The 18767-nt window shown below is 50.1% G+C and overlaps 3 protein-coding genes across 12 annotated transcripts; 1 reads left to right on the forward strand and 2 right to left on the reverse strand.

Moving 5' to 3' along the window:
- Positions 1–946: 946 nt before the first annotated feature.
- On the reverse strand, positions 947–4980 carry TIMM17B (translocase of inner mitochondrial membrane 17 homolog B (yeast)). 2 transcript variants are annotated; one of them, XM_005700777.3, is made up of 6 exons: positions 4848–4980; positions 3875–3974; positions 2799–2862; positions 1741–1869; positions 1540–1650; positions 947–1449 (listed from the first exon to the last, which is right to left on the reverse strand). In XM_005700777.3, exons 1-6 carry the CDS (start codon positions 4871–4873, stop codon positions 1361–1363), a joined length of 519 nt encoding a protein of 172 aa, XP_005700834.1. In that variant the 5' UTR covers positions 4874–4980; the 3' UTR covers positions 947–1360. The 2 variants fall into 2 exon arrangements, with proteins under 2 accessions (XP_005700834.1, XP_017900566.1); XM_018045077.1 differs by having other exon boundaries at positions 4866–4925.
- A 71-nt stretch (positions 4981–5051) lies between these two features.
- On the forward strand, positions 5052–10481 carry PQBP1 (polyglutamine binding protein 1). Of its 6 annotated transcripts, none has more exons than XM_013976448.2 (7): positions 5052–5426; positions 5611–5695; positions 7423–7534; positions 9293–9405; positions 9565–9843; positions 10040–10100; positions 10270–10481. In XM_013976448.2, exons 2-7 carry the CDS (start codon positions 5629–5631, stop codon positions 10424–10426), a joined length of 789 nt encoding a protein of 262 aa, XP_013831902.1. In that variant the 5' UTR covers positions 5052–5426; positions 5611–5628; the 3' UTR covers positions 10427–10481. The 6 variants fall into 6 exon arrangements, with proteins under 6 accessions (XP_013831902.1, XP_005700829.1, XP_013831900.1 ...); XM_005700772.3 differs by having other exon boundaries at positions 5053–5426; positions 10037–10100; XM_013976446.2 differs by having other exon boundaries at positions 5053–5214; positions 10037–10100.
- A 60-nt stretch (positions 10482–10541) lies between these two features.
- On the reverse strand, positions 10542–18364 carry SLC35A2 (solute carrier family 35 member A2). 4 transcript variants are annotated; one of them, XM_005700776.3, is made up of 5 exons: positions 17818–17987; positions 16242–16424; positions 13845–13996; positions 12090–12826; positions 10542–10828 (listed from the first exon to the last, which is right to left on the reverse strand). In XM_005700776.3, the coding sequence occupies exons 1-5, from the start codon at positions 17906–17908 to the stop codon at positions 10801–10803; spliced, it is 1191 nt and encodes a 396-aa protein (XP_005700833.1). In that variant the 5' UTR covers positions 17909–17987; the 3' UTR covers positions 10542–10800. The 4 variants fall into 4 exon arrangements, with proteins under 4 accessions (XP_005700833.1, XP_013831898.1, XP_017900564.1 ...); XM_013976444.2 differs by having other exon boundaries at positions 10543–10828; positions 12090–12236; positions 17818–18364; XM_018045075.1 differs by lacking the exon at positions 16242–16424 and having other exon boundaries at positions 10712–10828; positions 17818–18005.
- Positions 18365–18767: the final 403 nt, after the last annotated feature.

The raw sequence follows: 18767 nt of genomic DNA on the forward strand, positions 1-18767 counted from the left end.
GAGGCCTAGATGCACCGAATGGGCGGAACCAACGGAAGTGGCCTATAAACACAAGGGCTGCAGACCGAGATACCCTGGGTCTGGCTGGAGACCAGGTCCTGCACTGGCAGGTGTGTTGCTGCTGGTGGCGTGGTGGTGGAGTCTCTAAATTCAAGGCTAGATAGAGCCCTGCTGTGACATTGAGAGCTACAGGCACTGGGCCAGCTGCCCATACCTGGCACTGATTCCATCAAGGAGTGCTGCAGTTCTACCATCAAGGATCAGTAGGTCCTCTTTGAGGCCTTGGGAGGCCTGAGAACTCAGCATTTGCACCCCCAGGGAGTGACTTTGTATAAGAGAGAGAGCATTTCCACCTCTGTGCAAGGGACAGTTTGTGTGTCTCCCATGAGGCCATCTGCACCCCAGTGGAGGCCTCTGCCCCACACATGTAGGTGTTTGCACACAAGAGACAGTGTTTGGGGCCAATGTCTATCCAGGAAGTTCTCTTTCCCATAATCCCCACCCCACCCCCAAATGAAAACTCATTTTCTGGTTATTCTGTGGTACTCTTAAATACTGACAACACTGAGCATTGCAGAGCACAAATATGGCTGTGGTGCAGAAGAAACTAAAGGTACCTTCTTGAAGGAAGCTGGGTCTCCTGGATCCCTACTTCCATCCCAGGTCCCTGATGAAGCCACATGGAGGGGGGAATTATCTTCACAAATGTGGGGCCTGCTATCTAGGCAGACTGTTCATTGTGAGGTCAGATTTCTCAGCCTTGGCAATGAGGACGTAGGGAAGAGGGCTCAGAGGTGCCACATGCTGAACCACCACCTCCACCCCAGCAATCTGTGGTCACTCCTTTTCTAAGCCCATTCCTCTTCTGTCTGCTTGTGATTCACCACTTGGCCCCCACACATCCTTATTCATGTACTATTCCCATCTTGATTCATAGACCCCCTCCTACTCACTCATCCACAAACCTTTATTAGAGACGACTCTCTGTGTGACTCCAAATGCGATGGTTCCCACATCCCTGAAGAGGGCTCTACCCTGTCCCAGGGAGCGGCTCCTATGGGTGGCTCAAGGAGTACATACACAGGCATTTTCAAAACTGGCTTTAAATACTCATCAGAGTGCCATGCAAAGGGATTGGGGTGAGAGCATGTGAATGGGGGTTGGGGTGCCCTGAGAGAAAAGGGACCCATCCCTCAGGGCAGCTGGGGTGCCCCACCCCCAACCTGGGATAAAGGAACAGATAGAGACCCTCTCGAGGGTCCCATGGGCCAACTGGGAGCCAGCCCTCCCTTCGAGGTAGATCATCGGGGAGGGGACCGAGGAGGAGCTCCCACAGTGGCGGTGACAGGTGGTCACTTCCTCAGTGGTACTGCTGATAGCTGGGGTAGCCTGGGCCTGGGGTACCCTCCTTAGAGGGCAGCTGGCCAGGGTCCTCCAGGAATGGGGGCGCTAGAAAGGAGATAAACAGGTAAATGTGAGTGGAGGAGACAAGACAGAGCATTTCCCACCTCTCCCTGACCAGCTTCACTGGTTACTCACCATTGCGGAACTGCTGGGCAGTATAGCGAGTGAGAAGGATGCCAACACCCTCGATGAGGGCCAACAGGATGCCCCCCATCATTGCCGAGCCCACCATGGCCAATGGGCCACCTGGAGAAAGGAGGGGACAGGGAGGTGGAGAGTGGTGAAAACAGGCAGAGCAGGGTGGAAGGGGCTGGGGCCTGGGGTTGGGGCACTCACTGCGGGCAGCCAGCACAGCCCCGGTCAGTGCTCCACTGGTGATGGAATTCCAGGGATCTTCCTTGCCCCGAAGCCGCACCAGACCGCAGTCGATGGTGGAAAATAGGCCCCCCCACACAGCGAAGCTACCTGTGGGGGAACCAAAGCCTAATCAGTGTCTGCAGGTAGTCCTGAGAAACCATGGCTCAGGGACTCCCAGGGCCTGAATACTGTGGCAAAGAATGGGGAGAATAACCAGACATAAAGGCAGATGGCAAACTCCTAGAAGACAATGTCCACCTGCCCCTGTGGTAGCTCCTTCAAGCTCTTTATAATCCCCATCGGCACTCCCTTCACCTTCATAGGGAGCAGATACGTGGTTCCAAGCAGACTTGTCTGCTTCAATGTGGCTTTTTTTTTTTTTTTTGGCCCTGTCATGGGACTTTCAAGATCTCAGTTCCCCAACCTGGGACTGAACCCAGGTCACAGCAATGAAAGCTCAGAATCCTAACCACTAGGCCACCAGGGAACTTCTGTCTATATGGCTTTTAACAGAGCAGCTCTGACCTTCGTAATTACCACATAGAATTGGAATCTGACCTGGGTTTAGGAGAGAAGGAAATGGGTGAGGAGAGCCAGTTAACAATGATAGTTATTTACAGAAGTCTTACCATGTGCCAAGACCTGATCTACACACTTCATGTTACTGACTTCTGAAAATTTTTATTAGTTAATATTATCAAAGTGCTTAGCAAGCAACCAGCACTTAGTAAGTACTATGTAAGTTACATAAACTACAAAACTGATTGAGGTGGTTACTGCTTTTATCATTCCCATGTTACAGGTGAGGTTCAGAGAGGTTCAGCCACTAGCCCAAGGTCACACAGACATCAGGGAAGAGCCAGGGCCTGGATCTAAACTCCAGAACTCACCCGTATGAAACTGCCAAGAAATATCACTCCCCCGGGAAGCCCCAGGCAGAGTTGGGGCTAGAATCTGGACCCTCAACTTGCAGTCTAGACTCCAAGGAGCAAGCATTCCCAACTCTGTTATCACACCTGTCTCCCCAAACCTCTCACCTCCAATCTGAGGGGCTCTGATCCTTACAGCATTGACACTGCCTCTCAATCGGTGCCGCATTCCCTGAGGGAAAGTGAGGAGGAAGGGAGTCAGAGCAGGGTTCAGGTCACTGGCAGATAAGGTTTCTAATTTTTAAGAGAGGAATGGAGGGAGGAAACCTGTTAGGGGCCTCAAGGGTACAGATGTGGAGAAGTGGCCAAGAACTAGGGCCCACTACAAGTGCTCTCAGAGCTAGGATAGGAAGTTATTCATTCATTCAGTACTTAGCACCGATGTGCCAAGCACCATGGTATATGCAGGGATACAGCAGTGAACAAGGTAGACCTGGCCCCTACCCTCTCAGAGCTCACATTATAGTGGGAGAGACAGATCCTGAATAAGGATTCAGATAAACAAGATAGCTTCAGGCAGCAATCAGGACCCTAGAGGAAATGAGATAAAGAGCTATGACAGTGGCTGAGAGGTCAGGAAAGGCCTCTTAAAGGAAGGGGGCATTTGTTCTGAGACCTTGAGGATGAGAGGGAGAAGCCTGGACAAAGATTCAGGAAAGAGAGTGCCAGGATTTGAGAGGAAGTACAGGGCTAGAGAAATTGCAGAGACCTTGGCAAGTGGATAGCATTTAAAGTCATGACATTCGATGAGATCTCCCAAGAAGGAAAAAGGGGAGTGTTGTCAGAGAGAGAGAATTGATTATGTTACATTAACAGCATGTGCTCAACTTTAAGGCTGTCCTCCTCCTGCCAGTTAAACTCCTGTCACTTCCCTTTTCCCAGGCTTCCCACCCAGAATCTGACTCTAGGTAAAATCTGACTGACTTTGCACACAATTAGGTTTTGGTTTTATGACCCTTTTGACAGCACAGCATTTCCGAGGAGCTCCAGCAAGGTGAGGGTCAGAGGTCATGTTTGCAGTTCCCCCAAACTCCCAGATCCTGGAGCTAGGCCTGCCACACAGTAGGTAAGCAGACACCAGAATGAATAAGTGCACATGACTGGCAATTCCAAGCAGTTTCAGAACAGTATCCCATGTGGTCAGGGCAGGACTTCAGCAGCACCCAGGGAAGGCTAGGACTCACGACAGGGGCATTGCGGAAGCCCTTAATGGCCTGGAAGACTCCACCGCCGATAACACCCATAGTGAAGGCTCCACCGCAATCATCCACAATTCGCCATGGGCTGCAAGCGGGAAGGGGAGGATGAGGTTAATGTGAGCGCTCCCTAATGCCAAGTCACAAGATCTCTTTCCAACTGGGAGCAATACGTCACCCAAATGAGAACTAGCACTTCAGATAATACTGGGATTATTTCTCCCCTCATTTAAGCAAAAAATAATGTGAAGAGGGGAAAACATCAGTCTTGGCCCTGTCCGCCCCTCCCCTTCTCAGCCAACCAGGGAATCAACAAACTGCTTGACTACTGTCAAAGATTAAATGAATTAATGAGAGGGCATTAATTAAAGAATTGGCACGTTTGAATTACGCTACAGGTGTTGCAGGCACTGTTCCTTAAGCAGAATGGGGTAGCACCCCTCTTTCCGATAATGAGCACGTCCAACAAAGCCACGTCCTCTTCCCTTTTCACCCTCGCACAACTGGGGAAAATCAAGCACATACAGTGCGGAGGACCCATCACCCCTCCATGACCACAATCATGGTCAGGCTCATCCAGGCCCCGCCAGCATTAACCAAAGCGACCTGGGGAAAACCATGCGTTTTTCCAGGGGATTTCCGCTCAACACCGCACCACCCCCTGGCTGGAATGGATTCGACCAGCGTGTCTTTAACAGAGGGGCTGGGAGGTACGGAATCAAGGGAAACGTGGAGTGGTCCGTCCTGCACCAAACCTTCTTCTGCAGGCACACAATTGTGGCCCCTTTTAACGGAGCCCGAGTAAGAGAAACCAAGTGGAGAGGAGCAGAAGACAACAAAAGTCTAAATGTGTTCCGAGTCTGGGACGTGGCGCTGTGTGGCCCGTGCCTCCCCCACCCGCCTCCCACCGCTGGCCGTGGCGCCGCAGCAACAGTCCCGACACCTATGCCCCTCGCTGTACCAAGGTTCCCGAGCATACTCCTCCATGGCGCCGGCGTCCGGCCGCGCAGTATCGCTAAACCCTGCCCGGGCCACACCTCCACTGGAAACGTATACAAGCGCCCGAGCTTTCCACCTATCCCAGGGCAACGGTTCTGTTGTTTCGCCAGACTTCAGACCAAAGCGTATTCTCATTGGCTAGGTAGGTTTGCGTCATCTTTTCACTGCGTGAGCGTCGTCCAGTTACGTCTAAGCTCGGGGAGAGAGAAACTCATTCTGTGCTTTGGGAGAAGAGAGTCGTGTGGTCCTGGCGCTCATAGAGACGACGAGAGAGAGGTGGCCAGTTGGAAAGTCGTCCACTGCTTGCGTGACTGTATTGGTAATTTGGGGTGGGTGCATTTTTTGGAGCTGGAGAAGGTGTTACACTGTGCTCCCCCATCCCAACGCTTTGGTTCCTCCCACCCAGCAGTCTTTGGGGGACGTTGGGTGAAACCATTTTGGGTAGTGGGGGAGCCGCGCATGGCCCCTTGGGCGATGGGCGGAGCCTGGGCCTAGGACGGGAACCAGGTGCTGCAGCCACTGGCCTGGGAGAGCGGAGTTGGTGAGAGTGTTGGTGATATTGCTGTTTACAACCCCTTCCACCTTTCAGCGGGTAGGGTCTGTTTCCCTCCTAGTGTAGATGGGGGTCCAGATTGAGTACATGCTGCGGGGAGGTGCTTGGTTACTCTTGTAACCAGATTCAGTCCTCATCTGAGCTGTTTTTCAGTCTGTCTGTCCTTCCGTAGGCCTGTCTGCCATCCGCTATGCCGCTGCCCGTTGCGTTGCAGACCCGCTTGGCCAAGAGAGGCATCCTCAAACATTTGGAGCCTGGTGAGAGAACTAAGAGAAGAGAGGCCTACCATGTGCCCGACTTGACAGGCACTTTGTTGTGGATACTGCCGCTTGATATCTAGCATGGGCCTATTGTGCACCAAGCAGTGGGGTGGCAGGCATTTCCTTGTTAACAATACGTGTTGAAAGTGAAGTCGCTCAGTCGTGTCCGACTCTTTGCGACCCCGTGGACTGTAGCCTACGAGGCTCCTCCGTCCATGGAATTCTCCAGGCAAGAATACTTGGACGGGAGTGGGTTGCCATTTCCTTCTCCAGGGGAATCTTCCCAACCCAAGGATCGAACCCGGGTCTCCCGCATTGCGGGCAGATGCTTTGATCTCTGAGCTACCAGGGAAGCCCAACAAGACGTGTTACTGACCCGTATTCCTATCCTATGAGGAGGAGGGGAGGTGGGGTGTGGAATAAACATTTCGTCCTTAACACTGACAGTTGATGTGTATTTTGGGGTCTTCTGTAGCCAAAGTTTAACCCATCAGTTAATTCCTGGAAGTGTAATAAGGATAGTAATAGTAAGCTGACACCTATGGCAGCCTCCTGTCGGCCAAGTATAGTCGCAGGGTGCTGATACTTTGTTCTGTAACATACTAGTAGATAACATTATTTCAGACCTGCTGTGGAACTAGGCACTGTGTGAGTTGTCCATACCTTATTGTTCACCATGTCAATAGCTGACATGTATTTTGAGTCTTCTTAAGTGCTTATCATACACTGTGGTTAACAGTATATAAAGTAATGATAGGATCTATCATTTAGGCCTACTGTGCTGCTGTTGCTAGTATTTATACCTTATTTATCAATAATAGTAAAAGCTGGCATCTATTTTGGGCTAAGGTGTGCCAGGTACTAGAAAACTCATCTTATTTTCACTTTATTGATAAGTGACATCTATTACAAGCCTATTGTATGCCAAACAAAGATCTTTGGTTATTAATAATATTGATAATGATACTGATATGGTATTTATTTTAAGGCTGTTTGCTACCAGGCCCTGTACTAACTGTATGTATCTTACTAACAATATTAATAATTGTAGCTGACATCTATTTGGGGCCTATTGTGTGACAGGCACTATGCTGTTGCTGACATATACATTTAATTGTTAACTATATCCATGGGTGAAATCTGTGATAGGACTACTGAGGTCCAAGTACTCATACACCTTTCTTTATTCTGTTGATAGTAACTGACAACTATTGCAGGCATCAGGAACTGAACAGATTCAGAGAAGTGTTTGGATAAATCCCTTGCTGTCCAAACTTGCTAGTCAATATATAGGAGTCAGAAACCCCATATTTGCCAGCCGTGGAAGCTGAATAGATTTGGACATATTTTTAGGTAAACCCCTTGCTGTTGAAACTCATTTTATTCAAATTTGCATAATACAGTGTCACATACTATTTGAACTCAGAAGCTGAATAAATATGGATACTTTTTTAAAAAAATGTATTCCTGTCTAAAGTCTGAAACCAGATAAGTTTGGGTAGTAGTACCCGTAAAGAGATTTGAGTAAATTTTTTTGGTAAATCCTGATATTCAGATACTTGGATTTGGAACATGAGCAGTATTTGCTCTGGCATGTGAGACCTGGCATGCATACACACACACACAGTCCACGTGAATGTGAGTGTGTCTCTCCAGGCCCTGATTGCAGGATGGGAATCTCCCTGGTTCTTACTGCTGTCCTCTTCCCTTCCTTGTCCTGCCAGAACCAGAGGAAGAGATCATTGCTGAGGACTATGATGACGATCCTGTGGACTATGAGGCTACCCGGTTGGAGGGCCTGCCACCAAGCTGGTACAAGGTGTTTGACCCTTCCTGGTGAGCCTGACGACATGGGGGTGGGGAGGGAGAGCTAACTTCTGACTTCACCCTTCCTGTGCTATCCCTCAGTTCAGTTCAGTCACTCAGTCGTGTCCGACTCTTTGTGACCCCATGAATCGCAGCACACCAGGCCTCCCTGTCCATCACCAACTCCCGGAGTTCACTCAAACTCATGTCCATCGAGTCAGTGATGCCATCCAGCCATCTCATCCTCTGTCGTCCCCTTCTCCTCCTGCCCCCAATTCCTCCCAGCATCAGAGTCTTTTCCAATGAGTCAACACTTTGCATGAGATGGCCAAAGTATTAGGGTTTCAGCTTTAGCATCAGTCCTTCCAGTGAACACCCAGGACTGATCTCCTTTAGAATGAACTGGTAGGATCTCCTTGCAGTCCAAGGGACTCTTTAAGAGTCTTTTCCAGCACCACAGTTCAAAAGCATCAATTCTTTGGTGCTCAGCTTTCTTCACAGTCCAGCTCTCACATCCATACATGACTACTGGAAAAAACCATAGCCTTGACTAGACGGACCTTAGTCAGCAAAGTAATGTCTCTGCTTTTTAATATGCTGTCTAGGTTGGTCATAACTTTCCTTCCAAGGAGTCAGCATCTTTTAATTCCATGGCTGCAGACACCATCTGTAGTGATTTTGGAGCCCCCAAAAGTAAAGTCAGCCACTGTTTCCAGTTTCCTCATCTATTTCCCATGAAGTGATGGGACCAGATGCCATGATCTTCGTTTTCTGAATGTTGAGCTTTAGGCCAACTTTTTCACTCTCCTCTTTCATCAAGAGGCTTTTTAGTTCCTCTTCACTTTCTGCCATAAGGGTGGTGTCATCTGCATATCTGAGGTTATTGATATTTCTCCCAGCAATCTTGATTCCAGCTTGTGCTTCTTCCAGCCCAGCGTTTCTCATGATGTATTCTGCATATTAGTTAAATAAGCAGGTTGACGATATACAGCCTTGACGTACTCCTTTTCCTATTTGGAACCAGTCTGTTGTTTCATGTCCAGTTCTAACTGTTGCTTCCTGATCTGCATATAGGTTTCTCAAGAGGCAGGTCAGGTGGTCTGGTATTCCCAGCTCTTTCAGAATTTTCCACAGTTTATTGTGGTCCACACAGTCAAAGGCTTTGGCATAGTCATTAAAGCAGAAATAGATGTTTTTCTGGAACTCTCTTGCTTTTGCGATGATCGGTTGGATGCTGGCAATTTGATCTCTGGTTCCTCTGCCTTTTCTAAAACCAGCTTGAACATCTGGAAGTACACAGTTCACGTATTGCTGAAGCCTGGCTTGGAGAATTTTGAGCATTACTTTACTAGTGTGTGAGATGAGTGCAATTGTGCGGTAGTTTGAGCATTCTTTGGCATTGCTTTTCTTTGGTATTGCAATGAAACTGACCTTTTCCAGTCCTGTGGCCACTGCTGAGTTTTCCAAATTTGCTGGCATATTGAGTGTAGCACTTTCACAGCATCATCTTTCAGGATTTGAAATAGCTCAACTGGAATTCCATCACCTCCACTAGCTTTGTTCGTAGTAATGCTTTCTAATTTGACTTTACATTCCAGGATGTCTGGTCCTGGGAAGAGGTAAATGGGGGCCAGTGGGGAAGAGATCTGGTGGGGGGGTCTTCCCTGTGGGGTCCTGGAATGGGGCAGGTATAGGCAGAGATTGGGGAGACGGGTTGAGGCTACAAGGAGAGCAGATCTGTGATGACATTCCTTCCCTCTCTTCCCCCTCCCCCCGACTGCCTCACAGCGGACTTCCTTACTACTGGAATGTGGACACAGACCTTGTGTCCTGGCTTTCCCCACACGACCCCAACTCTGTTGTTACCAAATCCGCCAAGAAGCTCAGGAGCAGTAATGCAGGTGAGTTGGCCTCAGGGCCTTCTAGTGGATCAAGGAGGGGCGGGTAAGGTCAGAAGGCCCAGCCCAGGCAGGGGAGGCTGCTGGAGGCCAAGGCTGCTGGAGGCCAAGGCTGCTGGGTTCCGAGGTGGGAGGAGGATCACAAGGCTTTCATGTTCCCAGACGCTGAGGAGAAGCTGGATCGGAGCCATGAGAAATCAGACCGTGGCCACGAGAAATCGGACCGAGGTCATGAGAAGTCAGACCGCAGCCATGAGAAGTCAGAGCGGAACCATGAGAAGTCTGACAGGGACCGGGAGCGTGGTTATGACAAGGTAGATAGAGAGAGAGAGCGAGACCGGGACCGGGACCGCGGGTATGACAAGGCTGACCGAGAAGAGAGCAAAGAACGGCGCCACCATCGCCGGGAGGAGCTGGCTCCCTACCCCAAGAGCAAGAAGGGTAAGCTGGGGTGAGGCGGGGCGGGGAGGCACCAGGGGCCCACAGTGTAAGGAAACCCTCGCTTGGCTTCTCGTGAGTGCCAGGACCTGGGGCCTGGCAACCACATGCTCCACTTCTGGGGATGGAAGAGCTCGGTGACACGAGACTCCTTGTGCCCCTGTGGAATACCCCACTCTGCTATGTACTTCCACAGCAGCAAGCCGAAAGGATGAAGAATTAGACCCCATGGACCCCAGCTCATACTCAGATGCACCCCGGTAAGTGACCACCCCTCAAGATCCCTTTTTCCTTGACTCACTCCACCACTGATCATTCCTTTCTTCCTCATTATCTCCTTTCCTCCTTCATCATTTGTTGGGGGCGAGGGTGTCTGACATATTACACATATTAGACATTTCCACCCCTGACCCTCTTATCACTCCCCAGGGGCACGTGGTCAACGGGACTCCCCAAGCGGAATGAGGCCAAGACAGGTGCAGACACGACAGCAGCTGGGCCCCTCTTCCAGCAGCGCCCTTACCCCTCCCCAGGGGCTGTTCTCCGGGCCAATGCCGAGGCCTCCCGAACCAAGCAGCAGGACTGAACCTCCCCCCACCCCCACCGGGGTTTTTAATAAAAGCTTTTCAGTGGATCTTGCCGATGAGACCTGAGTGCTTCCTTCTCTCTCTCACACTTTTGAGACTTCCCAACCCAAACCAGCAAGATGCAAAGCATGTTTTATTTACAAAAACTCACCTAAGAAATACTGTAGGGATAGTAGGGGCTGGAGGCTGAGGTGGTTGGGTCCTGTCTGGGCCCTCATTTAGTCATGTCAGCCCTGCATGGGAGGGGGTGGTGGGGACAGGGGATTCAGTGTCTACCTCTCCCCACCACTAATACTGATCAGAAAATTTGGTCCTGGCTGGGCCAGGGCAACAAGGGAGAGCGAGGCCAGGCCAGCGTCTTCAGTCCCAGCGGCTAGGAGCCCTTCACCTTGGTGAGCAACCTGTGGTGGAAACGGGAAGGAAAGAAAAACACAAGAGAGCTGGGGTGGGCTGGCAAGTGGGCATCCTGAGCAAGCGAGGGTGACTAGTGAGGCTGGTAGTCCGAGGTTAGTAACAGCCCACGCGGAGAAAGCAGGTCCCCTGGGTCAGAAAGCTACACGTGGACTAAATAAATACAATATCTTTATTTGGCATTGGGTATCCTGACATTTGTTCATTACAGTCCCTTAAAAAACAAACCAAAAAATCAGAACAAATTAATCAAAAATAAAGATCCAATGGCCCTATGTACATATAGCAAAGACAGCCCAGGCATCTCTCATGTGCAAGCACACGCACACACGCACCAACAGATGCACACACATACTCCCCACACACCCTGGGAGACAGTTAAGGGGTTAATAAGCTTTGGGGAGTGCAGGGGGGCAGGTTCCACATGTCAGCAATTTAAAGACACCCTTCCACATGAAGTAAGGGTGCCTCATACAGCCAGTGGGGTATCACAAGTGTGGTTCGCAGCTTTATTTTCCTCTCCGAATGTCTCAGAAAATAACCCTGCATCCAGCAACTTACAGTGTCTTTTCCATGAGACTAGGCCACTTCAAGGACCTCCCTTTTTTTTCCCATACCCTGGATCATTCATCTGATTACACCACAAACCCCCAAACCACTTACAAACCAATGGCTCCTACTGCACCCTCCCCCTGAGTGGGCTGATGCAAAAATCTCAGCTCTCATCCCCCTTCCTCTCTCTCTAGGTGCTCATAAGGGGCCCTTTTTCAAGTCCCTGTGTCAGGGAAGCTGCCCCAAGGCCACAAAAAGACTGAGCTGCTAACGATCCAGTGTAGTTACCAGGGAGGAGAGAAGGCCTCGAGCTATGGGAATCGGAACCCCACAGGTAGGCATCAGTCACTACTAAAGAGCTGAAGAATTTTTGTCCAGTTTGTCCCTACAAAGGTGGAGGGATTGCTGGGACTCTCCCAGGCTTGAGAGACAGGACACCTCTGGCTGAGGGGTTAGACTGGGGCAGAGGCGGCAGCTCTAAAAACCCCTGGCTACAAGGAAGGGTTCATGTGATGCCCCTGCCCTAGTCCCACACCCTTCTGGAAATTTCAGTGACCTGGAAGAAAAAACCCTTCCAACCCCAGAGGAGCCAGGCCCCAGTGGCAACTTGAATCCTGCAGATGCCCAACACCCTCCACCCAGAGTCCCTCCCTGTCTCCCCCCCTCACTGCCACCAGCCCTCACTTCACCAGCACTGACTTTGGCAGAAAGGGCTCCGTGCTGAGGTCTCCATGGTGGGAAGACAGCTGTGGTGGCGGTGGCTGCCCGGGAGGCTGCTGGTGAGTGCAGGGCCCGGAGGTGGGGGCAGAGGCAGAAGCTATGGCTTTGGCTGCACCTCGGGGCAGGCTGTAGAGGTAGACGGCACCGATGACCAGCCCTGCGCCCAGGGCAAACAACGGGTCCACATGGAAGCCAAAGAGGCGGATGGAGGCAACAGTGGACAGCACAATGGACAAGGAGGTGGCAAAGCCCTTGAGGATATTGTCAGCATACTTGACGACAACAGCCACCAGGAGCCCACCAAAGGCCTGGTTGAGCACCACACCCCAGACGGCAGGTGTATACCCAAAAAAGAATCCGCGGTGGGCTACGGCTGTGCCCTCAGCCCACCAGAGCCCCACCAGGCCCAGGGCTGTGCCAAAGAGGCCCAGCTGCAGGTTGCGCAGCCACACGGAGCCTGAGCTGCCTTTGAGGATCTTCTCAAAGTAGACACCGGCAAAGCCTGAGGAGAGACAGGAAGCCACCACAGCCGCTAGGCCCACCCCAGGGTTCTGATCCAGTGGCCGTGGACCCCCGCCGCCAGCTTGCTGTGCCTGGACAATGGCGACGCCAGTGAAGAGGAGCAGCAGGGAAGCCCATTGCAGCCGGGAGAGGCTGCGGTTCAGCATGAGCACGGAGAACAGTGCTGTGGTCAGGATCTTCAGCTGGTACGTCACCTGTGAGCGGCATGCAGAAGGCACTGAGGGCTGATCCCAACCCCAACATGTGCACATGGGGGATGGCGCCCACTGTGGGCCCCCAGGCACAGTGGAGGCACAGGCAGAGTAGATGACCGTAGAAACAGCAAAGATATCCAGCCGCTGGCCACTGACTGGGATGCGACTACATAGCTCTGAGGTGCCTCTCAGAAAGTACACAGGAGGATGGCTGTGCAAGGATGCCCAGACCACAGCCAAGTCCACATTCCAACCCCGTGTCCCAGCTGTGTGAAATGGGAGGAAGCACTTGCCCTGAGTCCTGATATAATCATCTGTAAATACGACTGATATATTTGAAGTACCTCACACAGCAGGTAACCAATGAATTGTAAACATCCTGATGAGGGAGGTCTTGATAAATACATATTGATAAAAAGGAACCCGTACATATTGATACAAATGAATCCATACATATCGATACAAAGGAATCCATACATATTGATACAAATGAATCCGTTATGAAATAACATCAGTAAACATTTACACAGAGGCTACTGTGTGTGCCAGGTGCGGGTCTAAGCACTTCACATGAATTCATTTAATCCTCACATAAGAAGTGTACTATTGCAATGTCCAATTTAAAGATGAGACAGAGAGGTTAAGTGACTTGCCCAATATCACACAGCTGGAAAGCAGCAGAGCTGGGATTTGAACCCAGGCAGCCTGGCGCCAGAATCCAGGCTCTTTAACCAATTAAAGAGGCCACCTGTAAATAGCCTAAAGCTTATCCATCACCAACCAAGGGCTCTTCACAGATATCATTTCTTTTAATCATTCCAGCATCCCAGTGAGTAGCTATTATTACCATTTCCCTTCCCAGTTCTCACAGATGAGGAAACTGAGGTTGAGGAAGAGCCAAGGACATTCCATTCCACAGGAGACACAGCCCCTGCACTTTGCAGTACTTCCTCCCCAAACATCCTATATCCCCCACCCCAGCCAGTTCCTCTAGGGCCATGCTGGGCTTTGGGCTCACCTGGAAAGTGGCAGCTGGCAGGTTGGAGATGGCAACATACTGGAGGTTATTCTGCAAGGTATAGATGAGAGAGGGCACTGCAAGCTTGAGTGTGTCCATGTACTGCACCAGGACAGCCTCATGGAGGAAAAGAACCAGGTGCTTCACGTTACCTAGGTGGAGGGAAGAGAGCCCTTTTTAGCACTGACTACCAACAGATGGGGATCCTCTAAAGGACAGGAGTGGGCCTGGTCCTGTGTCTCCCCACTACACTGACTTCCTGAGGGCTAGAATGAGGTCTGTGCTCAGTTTCTCTACAGCACAATGTCTCCAGCAAGCCTTTTGTATACTCAGTCTGGGAACCACAGTCCATATTTCATCACTCATCTTAGAGCCCACCTCCCTGGCACAAAGCCCCAGGGCAAGCCCTCAGTGCAGTGTGTGCAATGAAACTATCAGCACTAACTAGGAGCTTGTGAAGTAGATGCTCTCGGATGGTGGGTGGAAGGCTGTTTACCAAGAGGGATTGTTTCAGACTGAGCTTTTAGACTTTTCCTAGATCCTTCCTAGCCTGAGAGCCACCTGAGAGCAGGGGCAATCTTCCACTTGGCCACTTCTTTCCGTCAGCCTCCCACACACCAAGCATTTGCCCCTGTCAAATGGAAGAATGCAGGCTTAACTATGAAGCAGAAAGTCTGGCTGGGATCTGCTCCAGTCAATTCATGAGAATACTTTTCTATATAATAAGACCTTTACAAATCTCACCCCACTTTTTTGCAGCTCAACTTTTAAGGCTCAGCTAAGTATCCTTCCTCAGGGAAAACCCCACAACTACTATACATGGTTATTGCAGGAACTCCTGATGTTCATTCACAAAACCCTGTCCTTGCCCTTCATGGCATTAAGTCCCAAGGGTAATTATTGATCTCTAACCCCTTACACCTATCCCCTGCGCCCAGGGGTTTGGGTGTTCAAAAATGTCCAAGTATTAGGAAGGTAACATGGTATACATGCTATATATTTCACACAACACACACCACACATGTGGGGCTACACACCATAATCAAGCTCATTCATATTTCTGCAGTGATTCATGGACAAATTCATGCCAGATGAGAAAACTGAAAAAAAAAAAATTGGGTGGGGGACAGGCTGAAATCTTAGATAAGAGATGAAAGCCTGTGATTAACCTGTAGCTGTTTCTCCCTGTCTAAAATATGAGCCCCCTGAGGGCAAGATGTATGTCTCTATCACTAAAATGTTCACCTCCACAAGCCAGAAGAGAGCCTGCCACACTGTTCACTCGAACCTTCTCAGAATCAATCAAGAACACAGGAGGTTAGTACCTAAACTGTTGCCTCCCAGTGTCCTGGAGCTAACAAATGGGTGAGAATGTTTTCTTCAGTGTAAATACCTAAGGCAGAGCCACATGTGAGGCCTTTACAGAGAAATGACTGGGCAACATTTTAAAGAAGAAGGCCTTTAGGGAGGTGTTTAAATTAGTAAATAAATCCAACAACTTATAGGAAATACACAGGACAGAAGAACATGTGAAATGAGACCACTGGGAGGCACTCAGCAAAATTCAAGCTACCCAAAGTCTATAAGACAAATGATCCAGTTTCTTCAACAAATTAACTGCAGAGAGAAAAAAAAAAAAGAGTTGAGAGGGAATCTAGAAATAGCAGACCCAGAAGACACCAACCAATTACAAAGCACTGACTTTATATAAACCTGACTCAAACAAAGTTTTTAAAACTTTTATGATATTTGAGAAATCATTACAAATTTGAACGCTGACTGGGTATATGATTGTTAACTTTAAAAAGTATTAATTTTTTGATGTATGACTTCTAGATATTGCAGTTATTTTTCTAAATGTAACAAAATATTTACTCAAGATAGTAAGAGGGAATTAAAATAATTCTTCATGTGGAACATATTTCAATATAACATGGTGTGGGTTAGGTAAACAGACACATAGATTGGTAGTGAGTGGATAATCACTGATGATTATCTATTTAATTGCAGAGTGGCCATGAGATGATAATTGTTGAATCTGTGTGATAGGACATAGTTATTATTTTCTCTGATTTTGTATTTGAAATTCTCCATAAAGAAAGAGAGAAATCAATAAACCATTATGTAAGGGTCACCTGCTACCTTATAGGAACAGACCATCTCCCTCCTTCAGTGTTTATGGGCCAGTTCCTGGGGAGTTAGGGGTATAAAAATGTGGATGCAGCTACTCAGAGCTGGAGGTACAAGGCAGCCAAGCTGCACTTCCACAGTTGCCAGGAATTTTCATAGACACAGAAATACTCCCCCAACAAACCCTCCATGTGGGTTCAGGCACACACACAAACACACAGAGTACCCTCCACAGACTCCAATGCAGCCCCTCTCCCTGGCTCATACCCCTCTTCTGTGCGAAGAGCAGCAGCAGGCAGGTGAGACCTTTGAGCACTTCAGCCATGACCACAGCAGTGGTGGCAAAGAAGCGGTCCCCAGGCAATGTGCGGGCGTAGCGGATGCTGAGGATGAGGGAAGCATTCTGGACCACCAGCACGGCTAGGGATATGTATTTGAGGCGCCGGTGAGCTGTGGGGAATGGAAGGAGCAAGGGGGAAGAAGGGGTCAGAAGCTGTTGTGGCATAACCACACCATCACTCTCCCCTCTCCTTTATCAACCAGGATCCTCCTAGCCACCAGTACTTCCTCCTTCTGCCTGCCTATCCTAACCCATGTGGGTCCGATCCCTATGCCAGCTTCCACTGCTTCAGCCACAGGCAGGAAGAGCCAAAATGGGAGAAGTAGGCCTCACCCTGTTCAGCCTATACCTGGAATCCTTGCTGAGGTGTCGGGAAATAGGTGGGGCAGCCTATTTCCGCCTCAGCCCTCTCTCTTCCTCTCCTGGGTGAGAAGCAACCCTGCCCTGGGCAGAATACCAACTGCTTCCTCGACATTTATTGAGTGCTTACTGAGTGCCTATCACTGGGATAAGGGATTTATATGGATCACCTCAACAGACCCCTACACAGCTCTGATCTCTAAAGGAACTATCAGTATTCTCATTTTACGGATGAACAAGCCAAAGATTTAGGAATTATCTTTCTTTTATCTAAATTATTCTATTCTCTCACATTCAGAATGGTCTCTCCAACCCCTCCCTCCTACGATGACTGATTCCTCCCTGACCCAGAATGGTCTAACAAAGAAATTATTCTTCCACTGTCCAAAGTATTGAACACCATAGAATAAATGGTTTCTCCACTAACAATGGTCTGGGTCCTTTAACAATATAAGGAAATATTTCCCCATACACCAATCATCCTTCCACCACCGCATACCCCTACCTCCAGCCAAGGAATTATCGCTTGTCCTACTCACTCAATTCTCCTCGCTATAAGGAAGGGCCTGACACCCTCGGAATGTCCTTTCTCCACCATAGAAGGAAAACTGTATGTTCAATGCAATATACAATGAACTACCTCCATTAGGAAGGGACCCCCAGAACGTTCCTCTCCCCATATAATAGACATCCCTATCTTCAAAATGTACTAAGTCCTATAAGGGAGAAGCCGCCCCACCCTAACTCACAATAGCCCCTGTCCCTTTACAAGGAAGAAACCACTACCCTCTCTTCTGTAAGGAAAAACTGTCCCGCTCTCAGAATTGTGTCTCCCGTGTATAAGGACGGAACCCCCACAAACACACCCTGAGAATGGTCTCAGCGGTCTTAGCCTCTTTAAAGTGAAATATCCCTCTCCAACTCAGAATGGTCTCTACACTCCATTTGCAGAAAGGACCTCCATACCTTGCCCGGAATGGTCTCTGCCCCGCCCCCAAAACCCACTTCCTCCCCTCTACCCCCAACACACATAGGTCGGTCCATACGGGATGCTCCCTCTCGCCTTAGTAAAGGATCTTCCTAATCCCCCAGAGATCCCGACCTCCGGCGCGCCGCTGACCGCTCAGCCACAACCTGTCTCACCCGCACTCGAGGTCCCAGGCTCCAACGCCCCTGCGGAGACAGCCCCTGGCCCGGCCGTCGCGGTGGAACCACCAGACCCAACAGCTGCCATGTTGGCATCTGCCTGGCCCGTCCCCTCGGCAACAGCCGGTCACTTCCGCATTCGTCATTTCCGCTTCCGGGCCTCCTAAGTTGGGGTGGGGCGAGCGAGAGGCTGACCGCGTCGCTGGCTCTCCTCGTCCGTCCTGACCGGTAGTTTTAAGAGCGGCCTCAGAATTTCCAAATTCCGCCCGGATCCGGAGACTGGGCACGTAGCCGGCTCAGTTTCCCGCCGTCTTTACAGAACCTTTGGCTCATTCCCGTTACTAAACCCGCCCTCGTCTTCCCACATCACCAGCTCATTCTGTCTCCTCATCTCATTGATTCCGCTATCCGTCTCCTATCTCGGCTCTTTATTGCCACCTTCTGATGGCACCGCCCTTTCTGCATCAAAACTCCTGGGTCTTTCCCGGTTGGCCCGAAGTTCTTGTCCCTTCTTCTGGCGAGCTCCCCACCCCCCACCGCACCCCGCGCCCTCTGGAGAGATCACAGGCCTCTGGAAGGGAAGTGAGAGGGGTCAGGGGCAGGTGAGGGTCTGGCAGATAAGCGAGCAGGGCAGTTGAGGATATACCAGTGAAAAAGCACAGGAGAGTTGAGACTGAGAAGGGAAGACAATTGAGTCACCATTTAGAATGTAAAAGTGAGAAGGGGATAGGTAAGCCAGGAGGCGAGGAGCTTACAGGTTTAGCTTTATTTTTGGCCGCGCTTTTCCGGGATCTTAGCTCCCCTACCAAAGGCTGAACCTTGGCCAAGGCAGTGAAAGCACCAAGCCCTAACCACTGGACGCCAGGGAATTCCCTAGGGGCTTCCCAGGTGGCACGTGGTCAACAATCTGCCTGCCAATGCAAGAAGCATAAGAGACTTGGGTTCAG

The sequence above is a fragment of the Capra hircus genome, unplaced genomic scaffold (assembly GCF_001704415.2).
Source record: "Capra hircus breed San Clemente unplaced genomic scaffold, ASM170441v1, whole genome shotgun sequence".
Lineage (NCBI taxonomy): Eukaryota > Metazoa > Chordata > Mammalia > Artiodactyla > Bovidae > Capra > Capra hircus.

What these genes read in the sequence shown, in the direction of transcription:
- SLC35A2 (XM_005700776.3), bottom strand. Translation starts at nt 17,908, where the DNA reads ATGGCAGCTGTTGGGTCTGGTGGTTCCACCGCGACGGCCGGGCCAGGG. An exon ending in GCTCTTCGCACAGAAGAGGG is followed by an intron (nt 13,997 to 16,241) that starts GTATGAGCCAGG and finishes CCCTCCACCTAG; the next exon opens with GTAACGTGAAGCACCTGGTT. An exon ending in ACGGAGCCCTTTCTGCCAAA is followed by an intron (nt 10,829 to 12,089) that starts GTCAGTGCTGGT and finishes TTTCCACCACAG; the next exon opens with GTTGCTCACCAAGGTGAAGG.
- TIMM17B (XM_005700777.3), bottom strand. Translation starts at nt 4,873, where the DNA reads ATGGAGGAGTATGCTCGGGAACCTTG. An exon ending in GCTTCCGCAATGCCCCTGTC is followed by an intron (nt 2,863 to 3,874) that starts GTGAGTCCTAGC and finishes ACTTTCCCTCAG; the next exon opens with GGAATGCGGCACCGATTGAG. An exon ending in CAGAGCCCCTCAGATTGGAG is followed by an intron (nt 1,870 to 2,798) that starts GTGAGAGGTTTG and finishes GTTCCCCCACAG; the next exon opens with GTAGCTTCGCTGTGTGGGGG.
- PQBP1 (XM_005700772.3), top strand. Translation starts at nt 5,629, where the DNA reads ATGCCGCTGCCCGTTGCGTTGCAGACCCGCTTGGCCAAGAGAGGCATC. An exon ending in AAGGTGTTTGACCCTTCCTG is followed by an intron (nt 7,535 to 9,292) that starts GTGAGCCTGACG and finishes ACTGCCTCACAG; the next exon opens with CGGACTTCCTTACTACTGGA. An exon ending in CTACCCCAAGAGCAAGAAGG is followed by an intron (nt 9,844 to 10,036) that starts GTAAGCTGGGGT and finishes GTACTTCCACAG; the next exon opens with CAGCAAGCCGAAAGGATGAA.